Source organism: Stegostoma tigrinum, chromosome 2 (genome assembly GCF_030684315.1).
Source record: "Stegostoma tigrinum isolate sSteTig4 chromosome 2, sSteTig4.hap1, whole genome shotgun sequence".
Classification (NCBI taxonomy): Eukaryota; Metazoa; Chordata; class Chondrichthyes; order Orectolobiformes; family Stegostomatidae; genus Stegostoma; species Stegostoma tigrinum.
In genome coordinates this window covers 53869517-53890303 of record NC_081355.1, presented here as the reverse complement: position 1 = coordinate 53890303, position 20787 = coordinate 53869517, and the positions used below count along the sequence as shown (strand labels likewise).

The following is a 20787-nucleotide window of genomic DNA, read 5'->3' as shown; positions in this document are numbered from 1 at the left end:
AAGAATCTGCACCTGCTCCCTTCATTATTAATAAGCACTCAGTTTTGAAACGAAAACAAGACATCATTGCATTCTGTTGGTCTCAAGCAAATGTAAACTTCTGACATATCTCTGGCCATTATCAATGCCTGGCTAAGTTTCATAGTAGATAATGGCTTCATCTGAACATCTCATCTACTGATTCAAGAACTATGAAAACATGTATAATACTGCATTAACAAAATATATTTTTAATGCGGTTGCTTGATTGTTTACAAACCCAACAATTATTTGGCCTGCTGTGTTCATCCAGCTCTACACCTTGTTATCTCTATTATTTAAAGGATTACTTTTATTTTTCCATTAATTCCCATTAATTCCCTACTGCAGGGTCTCTGAAAAGTGTATTTGGAGCTAATTGGGTGACAGACTATGGACAATACATGGACAGCATAGAGCTGGCATGGAATGGAATTGGGTTGATGGGGCAGGTGAGGAAGCACGGGAGATTTGAAGGGATATTGGGTGACCTGGGGATGACTTTAAAGCACATATAAGCAATTGAGAGATCAGGGATGCTGCATTCGAAACAAAGGTGGGCCTTCTAATTGGCCTCCTTCACCCCATCACTATTCATCCATTCCAGCATGGTTTGTAAAATGCATGATGAACTGTTCCCTGAAAAAAGACAAAAGTCTTAGGCAAACTTACATTTGGATAATTAAAATCCGCCCCAACTGGCCATTGTGAAGCTGCAGGACTGACTGTGACTGGAAAAGGGTCATGCAGGATAGGTATAGATCCATAGCCAAAAGCACCATGACTTCACCATTGACATAGAGAGATAGAGGCTTGAATCCACTAGCAGAAGAGTACTCACTGTCATCTTCCATTGTCCTATAGATACTAACCTAAAATTTGCAGAGTCAGCTGAAACAAAATTAAATTAAGTTAAAAGAAATGAGAAAGTGTATTCATGTGAAGTTTGGTGATGACTCAATGATTAGAAAGGTCACAAGTTTTAAAGTATTTCTGTGTTTTGCTGAAGGAATATGTTTGTTTACATCAAATATTATAACTCAGCAGTACTGGATAGAACTCTCTCAGTAAGCCTGGAAAAAGCTGAAATTTCGTTTAAAACAGACACAGTGAAACATCTGTCCAAGATGGCATCAGAGTAGGATGCTCCAGCCGGCGCTCGTTCACTCCGCTTGCTCTTCCCCTCATTTTCTTTTTCTCTTCCTCCTAGTGTTTCTTTTTTCTTCTTTTCTTCCTTTTGACCCTGCCTTCCACAATGACTCCCAGCTTCCAGTGACCTCTGGTGAGGAGCAACAATCTCAGGCCTCTGGCAATGATACCTGGCATCCAGTGAGCAACGATTTCTAGCCTCTGGCGAAAACACCCGGCCTGGCACTGTGGCCTCCCAGCATAGAGTATCACCATCGTGGTGTGGAGCCAAGACTTAGTGTGGACAGGAAGCTAAGTGCCACTGTGGTCTGACGTACTGAAATCTTTTCTGTAATGCTGGTCAAATCTTGTAACAAAAGAAGTTGCGACTAGGTACTTTTGTATCCATGTCGGTGCTGTAATTGGCGGCATTTAAATTTTTCACTATACACATTGAATATATGTGATAATAAAAGCTACTCTACTCTATGTGATAATGTGAACTACTTATCAAGTGAATTTGTGATTGTCGATTGTGCTGTGTAAATATCATGTGTTTGACTAGATGACATTAAAGTGGTGAACTAGTGATTACAAACTAAAACTGAGGTTAAAGTTCATTAAAAGCAAGTGATAAGTCTCTTTGCAAGAAGGAAAGTCCGAATGAACTAATGGATTAAACTGGCCATGTAGTTTGATATGTGTGTGATGTCTGCCAGTGGTCAAATTACTGGAGATTGTATAGTGTAAATATGTGGCTTTTTTGTATGGAAAGTACATTAAAAAGCCCTTGCTTCACTGCACAATTAGCTTGGGGAAGAGGTTGGCTGATCATTGGGTGGAAGTTGAGACAGAGCAGGCTGATCACTTGTTATGGTCTGATCTTAAGTCAAGCCCATGTTAAAGGGCTCACTTGTGATTGACAGCATTCTACGGGTAAGATTTCTGCAGTATTTCTGTAGTGTACTTTGCTTTAAAACAAAAATTAGGTATTTTCCATTGTTATTGACATCCAGAATAAATCCAATGGACCAACAAAGTGGGAATATAAGCCTACAGTACTGGAAATCAAAAGGAAAGCAAATGGCTATGACCAATGAGATTGAGGAGGCAACCTGCAAGTGAGTGGGTGCAAGAACCACTAATGTGAGAACTTATAGAGGGAATCTGTATTATATACAGACCCCTGTCCTGTAGAGGTCACAGACCTGGCCATTGTAATTCACTGGCCAATTGTTTGCTGTGTTCCTCCCTGTATCACTGACCAACTTATTCATGACATCACATTTGTACACAGAGGTGAGAAAAAGAACAGGGATGTCGTAGAACCAGGCCAAGGTGTCAGCAGGACACATTGGCTGTACACATTTTGTACATCTTGTTTCCTGATGCTGTGGCTGGCTCTCAAAACAGTCACTGATCCATCGTACATCCTGTGAAAACCTGAGGTTAGACATCATTGTGGCACAGTCACACAGGGAGTCTGTGCAACTGTGGAACCTGTTGTCCCTGGAGGTTTGGTCAGGTGACCCGGGGGGCATTTACGAATGTATAGGTTAGACATTGTGAGGGTTTTCTTGCAGAGAGAAGTGGACCTCCCCATATGAACATTCAAGAGGGGGTGTGGCAGGGTGAAGGTAGAGGGTCAGCCACCTGTGTGTGGTCCTTCCTCCTGACAGGTGCCTCCATGCTGGCCTTGTCTCCTTGTGAGGAAGCGAAAGCTGGAGTGTTTGTTAGGTTCCCCATCCCTCTGTCAGAATGCCTTTGATTCTCAGGACAGATGATGAGGCAATATATTGCAGGACTCTGTGCCTCTCCCTCAGGGTGTGGGACCAGGCTCTCCAAGACACCAGCCAATCATTCCTAGAGACAGACTGATGGTCACATGACTCAGTGCACCAGGTGCTCAGCGGCATTTTAAAGATGGCACTTCTGCAAGGGAGGCTGGATCTTTAAGCAAATTTTCATACCATAATGTGTTGTTCTAGGATTGGTGTGTGGCAAAAAGGAGTCAGACTTGATGTATGCCAAGGAGGTTGGGTAGATAGTTAATGAAGTACATTTTATAAGATATGGTGAGAATTCTCACTAGTCTTTGCAGTGGGAATCCATCCAGAATCCATCCACTTGCACTTACAGGATGCAGGCATATTGGAGAGACAAAAAAAAATTTTGCAAAAATTGATGTGAGGGCAGGTGGAGCACGTTGTGAATCTTTGCTAGCATATCAGCAAGCCTTATCTTCATCAGTAGAGTGAAGGCAGTGTACAGTAGAGTCAAGGCCAGTGTACCCCATGTTGGTATTCTGGAAAAAATTATCAAAGTCCAGGAAGGAATGTGGCCTGACAGCAATGTTTATTCTCATTTTATCAAATACTGTACAAAGTATATGAATAAGTATAAGTTGAAATGTTCCTTTTCATAGTTTAAAGTACAAGTTAACAAAACACTACTTTTGGAGAGTATACTATTTTTTAGTAAAACATTTAGTTTTAAAGCTCAAAATCCTGATGTTATTATTTTCAATTATTGACTTGAAGTTTGAATTTTTTTAAACATTCTCTTGGCGATCATAACAATATGATTAATGGTTAGGTTTGAAAGGACGATCGCTGTGGGGGATGGTGCGAAATGTGAGTAAGAAGAGCTAAGAGGAGGTGCACTCAGATGAGGATAGAAGAGAGAATACTGGATAGAACTGTCAGGTATATTAAGAAGTATTGTGCAAAGGGCATAGAAATCATAGAACTTCTTTTAGCATTGTACCCAAGAGTAAGGAACCATACACATACTCCTTCCCCACTCAGCAACTTCCAGTTGCCTTGTGCTTCACCTGAGATATAGTTTCTCAGTTAGCCCTTACAACCTGTAGAAATACTTTCAGGGAAGTCTTAGAGAGTCATTATGCGCACTTGGTAGATGGGTATTGTGGGAATTGTCATAGAGCTTTAACACAATAGAAAGATGCCTGTCAGCCCATCATGTCCATACCAGTCATCAAACATCTATCAAATCTAATCTCACTTTCTAGCACTTGGCCTGTAGCCTTCTTACATTGAGGCTCCATCAGAAATGTTGTTATCTCTGTCCTGGTTGTTGTAGAATGAATTAATCTGTTCCCCACCAGGGTCACTTTACATAGTAAACAGTCTTATGTGACTCATACTCACAGCCACCTGTTTCAATTGTTGTGAAACCCAACAGTGGGATTTTGATGCCTCGGGTGTGTTCAAAATCACTGGAAAAGAATTTCCCAATGTTATGCTGCTTCCCCCACTGTGATGCTTCCAAAGGCTCAAATTCTGCCCTATCCATCATGGGAGCTCTAGTTTTAGAAGCCCTTCCTTTCGTACCAAGTAAGAACATACCTCATTTACTCAGGTCACTTACTCTTGTGTGGATCCTGTTTTTTTTACCTGTCAGTCTTTGATTCTATTTCACCTAATCCAAATCTTCTTCCAGCTCACTGTTATTAAGCATTTTTCAGCTAAATAGGCTTTAATTTCTTTTATTCATTCACAGGATGTGAGCTTCCCTGGATGGGCTGACATTTGTTGCTCATCCCAAATTGTCCTTGACATAGAACATAGAACAAAGAACAAAGAAAATTACAGCACAGGAACAGGCCCTTTGGCCCTCCAAGCCTGCGCCGATCCAGTTCCTCTATCTAAACCTGTCGCCTATTTTCCAAGGATCTGTAGCCCTCTGCTCCCTGCCCATTCATGTATCTGTCTGGAAACATCTTAAATGACACTACTGTGCCCTCTTCTACCACCTCCGCTGGCAATGCGTACCAGGCACCCACCACCCACTGCATAAAGAACTTTCCATGCCTATCTCCCTTAAACTTTTCCCCTCTTACCTTGAAATCGTGACCCCTACTAGTAACTAAGTCCCCCATTCTGGGAAAAAAGCTTCTTGCTATCCACCCTATCTATACCCCTCATGATTTTGTAGACCTCAATCAGATCCCCTCTCAACCTCCTGAATTGCTGTCATCCTTGGACTGTTAGGACATCCATGCCATGAGGAAAGGAGTTTTGGCGGTTTTGAATGCACAACTTGCGCTTTTGCGGCACTGTCTAAGTGTTCAGTTTAATTATTGTTTTTTTTTCAATGTTTTATATCAGCAGTCATAATAAATTATGGCTTACTGCTGTGCTCTCAACAGCTATGCAATAAAGTGTCCTATAGCATTTGTTTTGCCCATTCTTCGGAGGATGTGATCTTCTCCATGCTGTTTACAGACACTGCAACAAGTTTAATAACTAAACTGCTATAGAAGTTTATGATAAATATAAGGCTCATAATGCAGTGGAGAACCAATCTGTTTACAGGAAGTACAGGAAAGTAAAAGAAAAAATGCAAAATGTGAAGTACGACAATAGATTAACGAACAATAAAAGCAAGTCCAAAAATCTTTATAAACATCCAAGTGGAAAAATATGAACCAAAAGCAGCATGGGGATGATTAGGTACGAAAATGAATATTTTCGTGTTGAAGCACAGCATATGAATCAGCACTCTGCACCCCTTTACAATAAGCAGAATGTTGCCAATATCATAGTAAAGGAGGAGTGGATAATTTGATAGGGCAAAAATATACAGTGCTTAGGTTGGCAATGCTCAAAGTATTAAAGTCACCCAAACTAGATGGGATGCACCACAAATTGCGAAGGGAATAAGGATGAAGGAAGTTGAAGTCATATCACAAACACCTGATCCTCCTAAGATATCGGACAGTTGTCAAAAGAATTAGATATTTTTTAATCAACATGCTCAGAGATGTTAGTTATTACGCATCTCTGGAGCATGTGAGGCTTGAATACAAGCTTCCTGGTCCAGAGATAAGGACGTTATCACTGTATCGTACGAGGACTGTCAGATTACAAATACTCCACAACTTTTCATTAAGATGGGGGGCTAGTAAACCCTGCAACTACCAGGAGGTCTGGGTTCAAGTCCCCTCTGCTCCAGAGGTATGCAATAACATCTATGAACAGGTTGGTTAGAAAATATCTAAACCTAGTAACTATAAGCCAGTTGGGCATCTGGTGGCACAATGGTAATATCCCTATCTCCAGGGCAGAAGCTCCGGTTTCATGTCCTATTTGCCATGGAGATGTGTCATAACATGTACAAACAGATTGATTAAAAAAAGACCAGTCAGTGTCGTGAAAATGTATTAAAACAGCAATCCAAGATAAAAACATCACTTGGAACAATATGAGTTAATTACTGAAAGCCAATGCATATTTGTTAAACAAAAATCATATTTAATTTACTTTCAGAAAATAGTACATCTAGATTTGTTAATAAAATTGATTAAAGTAAGCAGCAACAACATGGATATGAAACTGGCATGAGATAGAAAGCAGAGGAGAGGGCTGAATGGTGTTTAGTGAAACTTATAGTGCTGTTCCCCAAGGACGGATATTAGGACATCTCCCCATCTTGGTATATTATAGTGTCGCAGTATACAAGCATAACCTTAACTCAGAAGTATTAAAGATAGCAGAGTTCAAGAGGTAACAAACAGGTAAAATAGTTGTACATATGATAGGGGCCATTTAACACAAGGGTGACATGATACATTTTGGCACAATAAGTGAGGACATGCAAAATGATGCCCTTCCTCAAAGAGTGGTCTAGTCACGTTCAACGCAAATCAAAAGGGCTAAGCTTAAATACGTGGAAAAAAATTGCAGGGAAATGTGGAAGAGGTACAGCAATGAGACAAATGGTAGCTGCATAATTCTACTTCTCAACTGCTAGGATCAACATTTTGTTCAGGGTAATATTCGGAAATTAGTTACATTGTCATGCAGCATATCTACTTAACAGAAGTGCTTTTTTGGCAAAGCTCTGTAATACTGTGTGCATGAGACTATATCCTGTGGAAATGCAAGAGAAGGGCGATTGGAAGAGTCACTTCAGATGTAAATCTATTCCAAAGTAATTATCTCTGTTACCCATCACTTTCTCCTACTGCTCAAGAAATAGCTCATCAAAACAATGGATTAAGAGATTCAGTAAGATAGCAAACATGAAGGGCAGGAGCAATGTTAAGGAATAATTGCAGTTAGAAAAGAGGAATGATGTTGTTTGACAAATTTGTTCTTTAAAGTAAAATTGTACATTATAATTTGGAGTTCGTTTTTGGGGATTTCTACAATATAGTGGGCTATATCTTACGTGAAAGTGCGACTTGCGTATTATGAATGCAAATTTTTAATGACAATTAAACATTATGGACAATCACAGGCATTGAAGTACTTTTAGTGTGTTTTACAATCATTCTTCAGTGAACTTCACTCAGCTATAGATAACAAAGTGTGGAGCTGGATGAACACAGCAGGGCAAGCAGCATCTCAGCAGCACAAAAGCTGACGTTTCGGGCCTAGACCCTTCATCAGAGAGCGGGATGGGGAGAGGGAACTGGAATAAATAGGGAGAGAGGGGGAGGCGGACCGAAGATGGAAAGAAAACAAGATAGGGAGAGAGGAGAGTATAGGTGAGGAGGTAGGGAGGGGATAGGTCAGTCCAGGGAAGATGGACAGGTCAATGGGGTGGGATGAGGTGGTAGGTAGGAAATGGAGGTGCGGCTTGAGGTGGGAGGAAGGGATGGGTGAGAGGAAGAACAGGTTAGGGAAGCAGAGACAGGCTGCGTTGGTTTTGCGATGCAGTGGGGGGAGGGGACGAGCTGGGCTGGTTTTGTGATGCAGTCGGGGGAGGGGAAGAACTGGACTGGTTTTGGGTCGCAACTCATATTCCGCTTGGGAACCCTGCAGCCCAATGGTATCAATACGGACTTCACAAGCTTCAAAATCTCCTCTTCCCCCACTGCATCCCAAAACCAGCCCAGTTCTTCTCCTCCCCCCACTGCATCTCAAAACCAGCCCAGTTCTTCCCCTCCCGCCACTGCATCACAAAACCAGCCCAGCTCGTCCCCTCCCCCCACTGCATCCCAAAACCAGCCCAGCCTGTCTCTGCTTCCCTAACCTGTTCTTCCTCTCACCCATCCCTTCCTCCCACCTCAAGCCACACCTCCATCTCCTACCTACCACCTCATTCCACCCCGTTGACCTGTCCATCTTCCCTGGACTGACCTATCCCCTCCCTACCTCCTCACCTATACTTTCCTCTCTACCTATCTTGTTTTCTCTCCATCTTCGGTCCGCCTCCCCCTCTCTCCCTATTTATTCCAGTTCCCTCTCCCCATCCCCTCTCTGATGAAGGGTCTAGGCCTGAAACGTCAGCTTTTGTGCTCCTGAGATGCTGCTTGGCCTGCTGTGTTCATCCAGCTCCACTCTTTGTTATCTTGGATTCTCCAGCATCTGCAGTTCCCATCATCACCTTCACTCAGCTATAAGTTGCTGCCTCCTCTCCAACTCTCTTGTTCCATCACCCCTGTAGCCTATGTGCAGTCTTCATAATGTGGTGGTGGAGGATCTTCTCCATTTTCTTTGTGATAATTATTTAATTTCTAGCAAACATTTCTGCATACAAAAATATAGGTATGAATATCCAAGTGTTTTGGGAAAAAGTCCACATTTTGTTTTCTGTCCATCTTAAGATCAGTGTGGATTGGTGAAATTCTGAAAGAGGGTGAACAGATTTTCTGAAAAGGCCATCATTACGTTCCTGGAAATGCCATGTGACTGCAGTTTGCCGTTGTGATAGAAAGTCAAAGAGCAAATGGCAAATAGAAGGCTAGTTGTAGCAGTATTGAGTTCTCAACTTAAGAGCAAAATCTTTCCAACTACTGAACGACACAGGCATTGATGAGAAAGTTGGCAAAAAGGTGAGGTCACTGGTAAGGAGATTCTTGATGTCAAGAGCCAGAAGTCTGATTGTTCAAACAAGTGTTCACAAAAACTTTGCTGTTCCAAAGACAAGTAGTCTCTGTCCTCAGAGGCAAATGCAGTTTTATTTATTTCTTAGCTCACAAAGTGTAGAGCTGGATGAACACAGGAGGCCAAGCAGCATAAGAGGAGCAGGAAAGCTGACTTTTCGGGTCGAGACCCTTCTTCAGAAATGGGGGAGGGGAAGGGGATTCTGAAATAAATAGAGAGAGAGAGGGAGGCAGATGGAAGATGGCTAAAGGAGTAGATAGATGGAGAGGAGACAGACAGGTTAAGGAGGAGGGGATGGAGCCAGTAAAAGTGAGTGTAGGTGGGGAGTTAGGGTGGGCATTGGTCAGTCCAGGGAAGATGGACAGGTCAAGGAGGCGGGGATGAGGCTGGTAGTTAGGAGGTGGGGGTGGGTGTTGAGGTTGGAAGACTGGATAGGTGAGAGAAAAGACGGACAGGTTAGGGAGGTGGGGATGAGCTGGGCTGGTTTTGGGATGCGGTCGGGGGCAGGGAGATTTTGAAGCTTGTGAAGTCCACATTGATACCATTGGGCTGCAGGGTTCCCAAGCGAAATATGAGGTGTAGTTCCTGCAACTTTCTGGTGGCATCGTTGCGACACTGGAGGAGGCCCAGGATGGACATGTCATCCGAGGAGTGGGAGAGGGAGTAGAAGTGGTTCGCGACTGGGAGGTGCAGTCATTTGATGCGAATCTTTGTCTTAAACAGCAACAACTGTAGGATGTGCACATGTACGTGCAAAGAAGTGTCAGGCATGTCACCTAAGTGGCCTAAGCAGAGCTTATCTCTAGTTCCCTTCCCTCTATATGCAAGTTGAAGGGCTGTTCCCAACTACATAGGTAATGAAATGAGTTTCAGAGAGTAGATTGATAATTATTGTAAAGTTTTTGAGACAGAAACCCTCCATGAAGTTTACAAAATTGACACTTAGTTGAATTCAGGTGAAAGTCAGTCCTCTGTTTCAATTTGGCAGCCCAGAGCACTTTGAAAATCTGTGTTAGAGAAAAGAATCAAGGTTTTCTCTGAATGGAATTGTCCTCCCTGTTTTTTTCAACAGATCCTTGTGGTGAAGAAGGTCTCTCAGAATATTTCAGGATTATAAACAATGGGTCAAATTTTCCCAGTTTCCGTTAAAGTGAGTGAGATGTTGGGCACGTTATTTCCTAAATCTTGTCATGAATGAGATGGAAGTGTTCTCTACTGCTGCAACTTTCTAACTTCTATTCCTCTCGTGCCATATGTAACGCCTAACTTCACACAATTCAGATGTTGCAAAGCAGGAATGGCCACTCACACTATGCTTCTTGTCTTTAAAATCTCAGCACATGCACCACAGGAATCTAACTTCCCTGCCTTTTGGACAAATATTAAGGCACTGGTGGACAGGGCGTTAGAGAATGTCCGCCTTTATCTTGGCTGACTAGAGAAAGAGGCCATGCTACGAGACCCAGAGAACTTGGACAGCATCAGCAGCATGGGTCAATGTTGTGTTAACTGGTGATAAGGAAAGCCCTACCAGTGCAAGAAGAATTTCAATGATCTTCTGCATGAGTAAGTGGTACCAGCTCCTGTGCATTTTATTTCACAGTGAAAGGATCAGTACTCACTCTACCTTAGCCAGTGCGCACCCATCACCCTGAGCATGATAGACTATAAGCCTCAGTATTACACACATCAGGTTTACTCAAGAGCTCACGTCCACCTCGTCCTCTACAACTGTGGTCTCCAACATTCAGATCACAATTGATTGATTGATTTCAGAGTGTCTGACCGTCCTCGCTGTAATAGGTCATCATGCTGCTGCATGAGTTCTACTTCAGGAAGCCATATGGTACAGAAAAGTGCATGCTCTTAACAGGTTTTGCCAATTTATTATTTTATTTTGGCCCAAATGGACTGTCATCGCAGGTAACATATGTTTTGCAATGCTAATGCAAACACATGAATAAGAAATATATTGGGGACTGATGATAGAGCCAATTTATTACAATACTAGAAACAGAGGAGACTATTTGACTCACATGCCCATACAGACTCTCTGCAACTGCAGCTCACCTAGTCCCATACTGCTACTTGTTCTGCATAGACCTGTAATTTTTCTTCTTTAGGTCCATGCAGCATAAAGAAGAAAGGAATATTACCTCACCCCACATCCAAGATGACCAGGGGCCCCGGAAACGCCTTTGACCACGTTTCCCGCATTTCCTGCAACACAACCCTCACATCCCGCCCCCGCCACAACCGCCCAAAGAGGATCCCCCTTGTTCTCACACACCACCCCACCAACCTCCGGATACAACGCATCATCCTCCGACACTTCCGCCATCTACAATCCGACCCCACCACCCAAGACATTTTTCAATCCCCACCCTTTGTCTGCTTTCCGGAGAGACCACTCTCTCAGTGACTCCCTGTTCGCTTCACACTGCCCTCCAATCCCACCACACCCGGCACCTTCCCCTGCAACCGCAGGAAATGCTACACTTGCCCCCACACCTCCTCCCTCACCCCTATCCCAGACCCCAAGATGACTTTCCATATTAAGCAGAGGTTCACCTGCACATCTGCAAATGAGGTATACTGCATCCATTGTACCCGGTGTGGCTTCCTCTACATTGGGGATACCAAGCGGAGGCTTGGGGACCGCTTTGCAAAACACCTCCGCTCGGTTCGCAATAAACAACTGCACCTCCCAGTCGCAAACCATTTCCACTCCCTCTCCCATTCTTTAGACGACATGTCCATCATGGGCCTCCTACAGTGACACAATGATGCCACCCGAAGGTTGCAGGAACAGCAACTCATATTCCGCTTGGGAACCCTGCAGCCCAATGGGATCAATGTGGACTTCACCAGCTTCAAAATCTCCTCTTCTCCCACCACATCCCAAAACCAGCCCAGTTCATCCCCTCCCCCCACCGCACCACACAACCAGCCCAGCTCTTCCCCTCCACCCACTGCATCCCAAAACCAGTCCAACCTGTCTCTGCCTCCCTAACCTGTTCTTCCTCTCACCCATTCCTTCCTCCCACCCTAAGCCGCACCTTCATCTCCTACCTACTAACCTCATCCCACCTCCTTGAACTGTCTGTCTTCCCTGGACTGACCTATCCCCTCCCTACCTCCCCACCTATACTCTCCTCTCCACCTATCTTCTTTTCTCTCCATCTTCAGTCCGCCTCCCCCTCTCTCCCTATTTATTCCAGAACCCTCACCCCATCCCCCTCTCTGATGAAGGGTCTAGGCCCGAAACATCAGCTTTTGTGCTCCTGCGATGCTGCTGGGCCTGCTGTGTTCATCCAGCCTCACATTTTATTATCCTGACACAGAGTGACCTCCCCTGCCATCATACTTGAAATTAGCCATCAACATTCTGGATGTTCCAGAGCGACCAGCAGCAGGGCGATGTCATGCAGTATATAGTGAAGCACTAATGGTGAGTAATGAAAATGGACCATTTAAAAAGAAACTAAAAATGTACAACTTCAATACAGAATGCAAAAGTGAATTTTTGTTAACAACTGTAAAAGAGAAGAGCATTTGCCTTATAAGTTTCTAAATTACACTGATAAGTAAATCAGAGTATTTAAAGTGACACAGTAAAAGGTAAGGCCTGAACTGAAGCATCATTTCACTTTTGCTATTTTCTGGCAAATAACTAGAAATCATTCACAAATGGCAAAGTAATTAAAGAAACAATGACTGTCTCTTTATTCAAAGATTTAAGAACAAAGAAATAACAACCAGACCATGTCACTTGTGGTTCCACAGTAGCAAGGTGAGTAGAATACCTGTCCAATGACAACTTTAAAGCAGAACCTGAAGGGCTGGGAATGCTTCTCACTGTAGTTTGATGAATCCACCAAAATGACCGACTCAGACCAGCTGATTGTTTTTGTGCGCATGGCTGTAAAGGGAATAACAACGAAAAAGGATCTTCTCACCCCTTCACCCCTCAAAGGGAGAACAAGTGGTAAGGACATCTACAAGGAATCCAAAGTTACATGCTTCAGAAAAAAACATTTCAATCAAGAAACCGACTTCTACCACAACTGATGGCACAGCAGTTATGTCTGTTGCAAATGCAGGATTCCTTGCATTTTTCAGAAATAATCATTATTTCCATTTTTACGTCAATTATCAATGTATAATCCACCTGCAAGTATCAGCAAGTAAAGCTGTGGGCTTTTCTGAATCAATGAAAATTGCTGTTAAGATTGTAAACTCAATTTGAATACTACTTGTTAAAATCCTGACTCAATGGTCTCAATGCTGCCTAGAGTGAACTAATATTCCATGCTGATGTGAATTGCTTAGTCAAGAGAAGGTCCCACTAAGGTCTTCGAGGTCTGATGTCTGAAGTCAACTACAACTGGGCCATGAAGCCCAAGAAAGGCACAGGCATTGGCAGACATTAGGTTCCTCACTCTGTACAAGGACAAGTTTACAGAGACAGCCATACACTGAGCAATGGGTAACCAATCCAATAAGCTCCATTATGCTGTGATGCTCTAGCACCAGTAATGCTAACTCTTTCACCTTCTGCACAAGTTTTCTTCCACCTCTTACGATGAATTCCCTCTCTTCTCCTATATATGCACTAGTGACACCTAGAGAAACGTCACCAGAAAAATTCAGATATACTGGATCCTGCACTCTTCTTTTAACCGTGGCCACTTAATATCAATGGCACCTCAAAAGGGGAATGAGGCAGCTCAACCTCACTCCAGGTGCTGCTTCCTCACAGGAAGACAAAGTGGTACCAGCAGGTGCCCTCAGAGAGGGAGTAGCAACATGTACCTCAGAAGTTTCTCTCGGGGCACTTCAAGGTGCCCCGCCCTTCTACCTTCCCCAGTTCGTGATCCTAAAGTCCGCAGTAGGACAACCTTAGAAGGATGAGCTGCAACTGGGCAGGAAATTGTCAGCAGGCCTGGGCCATCTAAAGCCAATGGCAGCAGTGGTTGACCACACAAGTCTTTCACATCAACAGGGCCAACTACAGAGCTGGCTCCCATCATTTCACTGCAGAGTCTGGGCCAGTACCTCAACAATATGGGAGCAAGAGGATGAAGAAAACATACTAGGATGTGTAGATGTGGTGGTGGTACTATATATTTTTCATTGCACTGTTACAATGTTTTCTGGAGTACTACCTTCACTGTCGAATGCGGTGAAGTCACAATCATGATAGATGAGAAACTCCTTCATTCATTTCGAAGATGTAAGACTTTATCATTACTCATCTCTCACAAGAGACTGATTCTTTGATGGTAGATAACTTCATCCATCAAGGATCCTAGATTCTTAACTTTAAGGACAGCAGTCAAGACATTACATGTTATTACTGAAACTAATGGCAATGTCCAGGAAACATGTCAAGGGCTGTCCTGTACACATCCTTCAACACTTTCACTTACTGCATGAGTGAGAGTATGGAATTGGTGATAATTCCACACTTGTCTGTAAGGAAAGGTTATTCCTTTGTGTGAGTTCTTTTAAGGGAAACAGTGACATTTCAATGGTGGGAGATGTCACGCTCACATATTTCCTATCCCTTACTGTGCAGTAGCCTGATGAAGAAAGGCTCAAAGATGTTTCCTCAGGATTCATGTCAACCTGGTGGGAATCATGAAGAAATACCCCACGCATCACTCTGATGGTGTATCCTCCTGGTTGCCTTAAGAGCTACCTAACATAAATGCCATGTGATGTAATTGTGTAATAAGATACACTATCTTATTGTTGCTTTGTCCCTAACAGTGATGTAACGCAAGTTATGCGTGTATACTTTAAAGTGGGATCAACTAAAAATATCATTTGTACATTAATTTGGATAATGAAACATTTATTCAGAACACAAAGATGAAGAACTACAAAATTCAGATGTTCTTTGAACTAAGTGTGGGCTGCATGTCAACAAATCTGCAAACAAGTAAATAATGTCTGGACCAGCTCAGTCTTCCTGGAAGTGGGTTGCCATAGGGTCATACCTGGCCCCTTGGGCTCTATAATACATTGCTCTGTCCTGCTTTCTTAGCTGGTCCACCTGCTTAATGTCCCGTTCGTCTGCCTGATCTTCCTTGTCAGATTGCTGTTAATCCTCCATTTCATTTGCATCCAAAATATCACCAATTTGTTGGTTCCAGTTGTGGAGGGGATAACTTGCCATAATGATATGGTAAATCCAGAGCTACTGCAGTTGATGTAATCCAGGTATCGAAAGCTTATCTTCTGGAAACCTATGGTTGGTTCCATTATAGCTCTGCTAGAAGTGTGACCAGTGTTGTATCTTCTTTCTGCGTCAGCATGTATGTTTCATAATGCTTGGTACAGTTGACCGGCATCACAAAGTAGCTGGATGTTCACTGAATAAAAATACGTTACAGGTGGAGCAGGTGGGACTTGAACTCAGGCCTCTTGGTCAATGGGTAGGAAACTACTACTACATATTACAGGTATTTCTCCTATAATGTGGTAGTTGCGATCTTGTGTGACCTTGTGCTACAGCAAATTGCCACAGAAAATCATGTTATAGGGAAATTGCTAAACCTGTACAGCAGAACGTTTGCACTATCCAAACAGCACCCACTATTCATCAGTCGCATTACAGCCAATTTGTGTTAACGAAATATACATTATAGCAGAAATACCTGTACAGGATTTTTGGAGTTCTGAAATGGAAACTTCAGTGGCAACTGTTCCATCAATTATTCTTCGGATCAACAGAAACACTGGCAATGTTCATCTGGCTCAAAACTTGCTGTCATGGGAGTGTGCTCTCCTGATTATCATTAACAATCTTTTGGGAAACTGAATATATGTGTGGTTGTGAACCATACATGCGCCATTTTTAATGCCTCAATACTACCGGAAGAAAATCTATGCCATTTTCATTCCACTATAGAAGGGATCCTACCAATCCTCAGCAAACAATGTGATCTGTAAAATAAATTTGAAGAAAGCTACAGCATTTTGTGTATAAATGTGTGATTATTTTGTGCTGCAGGGAGTTCCATGTATAATAATAGGTGTCAATGACAGAATGGTGAACAGCCCCTCAGCAAAAAAAAATAGAGAAATAGAGTAAGACTGAAACGTGGAAAGGCAGATGCAAAGGTTATGCTTTAAGATTGTTAAACACAAATTACACATTGATGATAACTGCAAAACTCAACAACTTGTTGGATGTCAAACAGTGAAAGGATTGTAATACATGCTGGAGCACCTATGTACAATGCAGTGTTTAGATTGAGAGTTTATAATTTAGTAAGCATCCATTATCAGTTGCATGAAGCACATACGCAACACACTTTGCCATTACAGCAAACAGCCTAAATCATTTGATAATGGGAACTGCAGACGCTGGAGAATCCAAGATAATAAAATGTGAGGCTGGATGAACACAGCAGGCCCAGCAGCATCTCAGGAGCACAAAAGCTGACGTTTCGGGCCTAGACCCTTCATCAGAGAGGGGGATGGGGTGAGGTTTCTGGAATAAAAAGGAAGAGAGGGGGAGGCGGACCAAAGATGGAGAGAAAAGAAGATAGGTGGAGAGGAGAGTATAGGTGGGGAGGTAGGGAGGGGATAGGTCAGTCCAGGGAAGACGGAGAGGTCAAGGAGGTGGGATGATGTTAGTAGGTAGGAGATGGAGGTGCGGCTTGGGGTGGGAGGAAGGGATGGGTGAGAGGAAGAACAGGTTAGGGAGGCAGAGACAGGTTGGACTGGTTTTGGGATGCAGTGGGTGGAGGGGAAGAACTGATGTCCATTTCAAGCCCACCGACTCCCACCGCTACCTAGAATACACCTCCTCCCACCCACCCTCCTGCAAAAATTCCATCCCCTGTTCCCAATTCCTCTGCCTCCGCCGCATCTGCTCCCACGATGAGGCATTCCACTCTCGCACATCTCAGATGTCCAAGTTCGTCAAGGACCGCAACTTTCCCCCCACAGCGGTCGAGAACGCCCTTGACAGCATCTCCCACATTTCCCGCAACACATCCCTCACACCCGCCCCCTCCACAACCGCCCAAAGAGGATCCCCCTCGTTCTCACACACCACCCCACCAATCTCCGGATACAACGCATCATCCTCCGACACTTCCACCATCTACAATCCGACCCCACCACCCAAGACATTTTTCCATCCCCACCCTTCTCTGCTTTCCGGAGAGACTACTCTCTCCGTGACTTCCTTGTTCACTCCACACTGCCCTCCAACCCCACCACACCCGGCACCTTCCCCTGCAACCCCACACCTCCTCCCTCACCCCTATCCCAGGCCCCAAGATGACTTTCCATATTAAGCAGAGGTTCACCTGCACATCTGCAAATGTGGTATGCTGCATCCACTGTACCCGGTGTGGCTTCCTCTACATTGGGGAAACCAAGCGGAGGCTTGGGGACCGCTTTGCAGAACACCTCCGCTCGGTTCGCAATAAACAACTGCACCTCCCAGTCGCAAACCATTTCCACTCCCCCTCCCATTCTTTATATGACATGTCCATCATGGGCCTCCTGCAGTGCCACAATGATGCCACCCGAAGGTTGCAGGAACAGCAACTCATATTCCGCTTGGGAACCCTGCAGCCCAATGGGATCAATATGGACTTCACCAGCTTCAAAACCTCCCCTTCCGCCACCGCATCCCAAAACCAGCCCAGTTCGTCCCCTCCCCCCACTGCACCACACAACCAGCCCAGCTCTTCCCCCTCCACCCACTGCATCCCAAAACCAGTCCAACCTGTCTCTGCCTCCCTAACCTGTTCTTCCTCTCACCCATCCCTTCCTCCCACCCCAAGCCGCACCTCCATCTCCTACCTACTAACCTCATCCCACCTCCTTGGCCTCTCCGTCTTCCCTGGACTGACCTATCCCCTCCCTACCTCCCCACCTATACGCTCCTCTCCACCTATCTTCTTTACTCTCCATCTTCGGTCCGCCTCCCCCTCTCTTCCTTTTTATTCCAGAACCCTCACCCCATCCCCCTCTCTGATGAAGGGTCTAGGCCCGAAACGTCAGCTTTTGTGCTCCTGAGATGCTGCTGGGCCTGCTGTGTTCATCCAGCCTCACATTTCATTAGCCTAAATCATTTGTGGCTTATTTGTACACAAACCTTGATGACTCATCAATACTGTTTCATAATTGGAAGAAAGCCTAGGAGCAAAGATATGTTTATATTCTCAAGTGTGCATGGTTTATGACTCGAGCAGAAAGCAAATAAATATGGGTAACTTAATATAGTAGTAGAAAAATACATTTAATAAAGAAGATTAATCTTCCAATGTTAAAAAGAATTGTACGTTTGATTATATAAAACACTTACCATGTTAAATATGGCCATAACTAATATAACTGTAGTGGTTGTTATTGTGAGTGTAAGCCGTGGTAAAGGTTTGTTCGCAATTATCTCAGAAGATTTCAAAATCCACGCCAAGGATGCTGAAGCCTTCTTGCTACATTGCTACATGGAAAAGAACCATTAGTTAAAATGGTAAAGCTCTTCAACTGCATCCTATGCATACAGTCAAGTTAAATATATTTACCACCTTACAGTTGTTTCAAAAAGCACTCAAACCGCAAAGATGTGCCCAAATGTACAAATTCAAGAGCTTACTTTATTCATAGGAGCAGGAGTAAGCCATTAAGCCCCTCAGGCCTGTGTTACCATTTAACGAGATCACACTGATCTGCGGCCTAACTCCATAAACCTGCCTTTAGCCCATTTGCCTTAATATCTTTGCTTCCAAATAAAAATCCAACTCAGATTTAAAACTAACAATTGAGCTAGCATCAACTGTCCTTTGTGGAAGAGGGTTCCAAATGTCTACCACCCTTTGTGTGTAGAAGCACTTCCTAACATCTCTCCTGAATGGTCTGGCCCTAATTCTCAGATTACTCTGCCTTGTCCTAGAATCCCCAACTAGTGGACTAATCTACCCTGTCTTTTCCTCTTAATAACTTGAAGGCTTTCGTCAGATCACCCTTTAACACTTCGAATTCTAGACAAACAGACCTAATTTGTATAATCTCTCCTCATAACAACGCCTGAAGTCTCAGTATCACTCTTGTATGCCTACGCTGCACTCCCTTCAAGACCAATATATCCATCCTCAGGTGCAGTGACCAGATCTGCTTCCAGTGGCATCTAATCAGAATTTTGTCAAACTGCAGCATAACTTCTGCATCTTTATAGTACAGTCATAAATTAATTCAGCACATATTTTCCTGTTGATCTCCAATGTATAACAAAACTGTCACGCAACATCCTAAAACCATTAAAATCATGGAATAGCAACAACATATAAGGAGAACACTGATTCAAGTCTGTGTCAGTTCCTTAAAGAGCAATCCTGTTAATCTTCGTCTCCTGTCAATTCCCCCAATCTGTGCAATTATTTCTGCCTCAAATATTTATCCAAATTCCTTTTGAATATTACTAGTGAATCTGTAGCTATAGGCAGTGCATTCCAAAACTTAACACCTGTTGCTTATAATTATTGTGATGTCGCCGCTTATTTGCCAATCGCCTTAAATCTGTAGCCTCTCATTCTCAGCATCAGAAATAGTTTCCCTTTATCTAAAATTATTTATCTAAATTATTCACTTATTTTAATTTAATCTGCTCAAAGAAATACAATCACAGCTTTTCTGGCCTATCCATGTGACTAAAATTCTTATCCACAGGAACACAGTAAATCTTTTCTGTAGTCCCTGCAAAGCATTCATGTCGGTATTGTACTCAGAATTGGACACATAACTTTAGTTTGGGGTCAAATAGCATTTCACAGATTTATAATTTCTAGAATACGTGCTTATGTTTCACAACACTATAAAATGTATGCAACAAAATCCATTCTTCACCGACACTATATATCTATGCAAGAATATTTCTAAAGATGAAATATGCACTTAAATTAAAGGGTAACACAAAAGGTCAGTTCAATCATCAGTCCTCAAACTCCAGTGGAATAATGGTAATATCACTAAAGTAGTAATCCAGGTAATGCCCTCGGGGCATGTGTTCAAATCCCACCATGGTTGTGAAGTTTTAATTGAATCAGTGAAATAGGAAACTTGTCTCCCATAATGGTAACTATTAAATTATCATCAATTGTCATAAAAATCCATCTGGTACAATGATGTACTTTAGGGGGGCAAAGCTTAAGCTGATAAATATTACATATTACACAAATGCCAAAAGAACTCTTGAGGAGCACTGGGTAGAGTTCCTACCACTGGGTCAGCAGCCCTGGATTGAATTCCACCTCTGGTCCTGAAGTGTCATTACATTCCTAAACTGGTTGATCAAAAATAACTACACAAATGGCAGGCAATGATCTCTCTTGTCATCAGCAAGAGACAGCCTTACAGCTTTGCTTTGACATTCAATGGGACAATGATTCAGTCAGCAAATCTCCCACAATCAGCATCCTGGTTGGATTGGCTAAAGGTCACTATTTATCAGAAACTCAACTGGAAGACCCACATTAACATTCTGGTTTTGACACCAGGATAATTGATCAAAGGACCAACTTCTTTGTTACCTAAGGCTGCCAAACAACAGGCAGCCCACAAGTAAGGAGTTGATGGTGTACATTCCACTTGCCTGGACATATGCATCTGCAAAATCATTCAAAAACAACCAATAACATCCTTTACTGAACACTACACTTGATTGGCAGTCTATCAGCTAGTTTAACACTCACTGGGAATGTACTATGAGTGCACTGTGTCGTGTCTACGTGACACCCTGTCACAAGTCGTCATTGCT

General features: G+C 43.2%; 1 protein-coding gene across 3 annotated transcripts in view; it reads right to left on the bottom strand.

Moving 5' to 3' along the window:
• Positions 1 to 20787, bottom strand: part of LOC125448020 (adenylate cyclase type 2-like) — a 591455-nt gene that overhangs the window by 60047 nt on the left and 510621 nt on the right. For all 3 annotated transcript variants that reach the window (XM_059653944.1, XM_059653945.1, XM_059653950.1), the window contains one exon: positions 18340 to 18477. In XM_059653944.1, coding sequence (XP_059509927.1) covers positions 18340 to 18477 — 138 coding nt within the window. The remainder of the gene's footprint in view (positions 1 to 18339; positions 18478 to 20787) is intronic.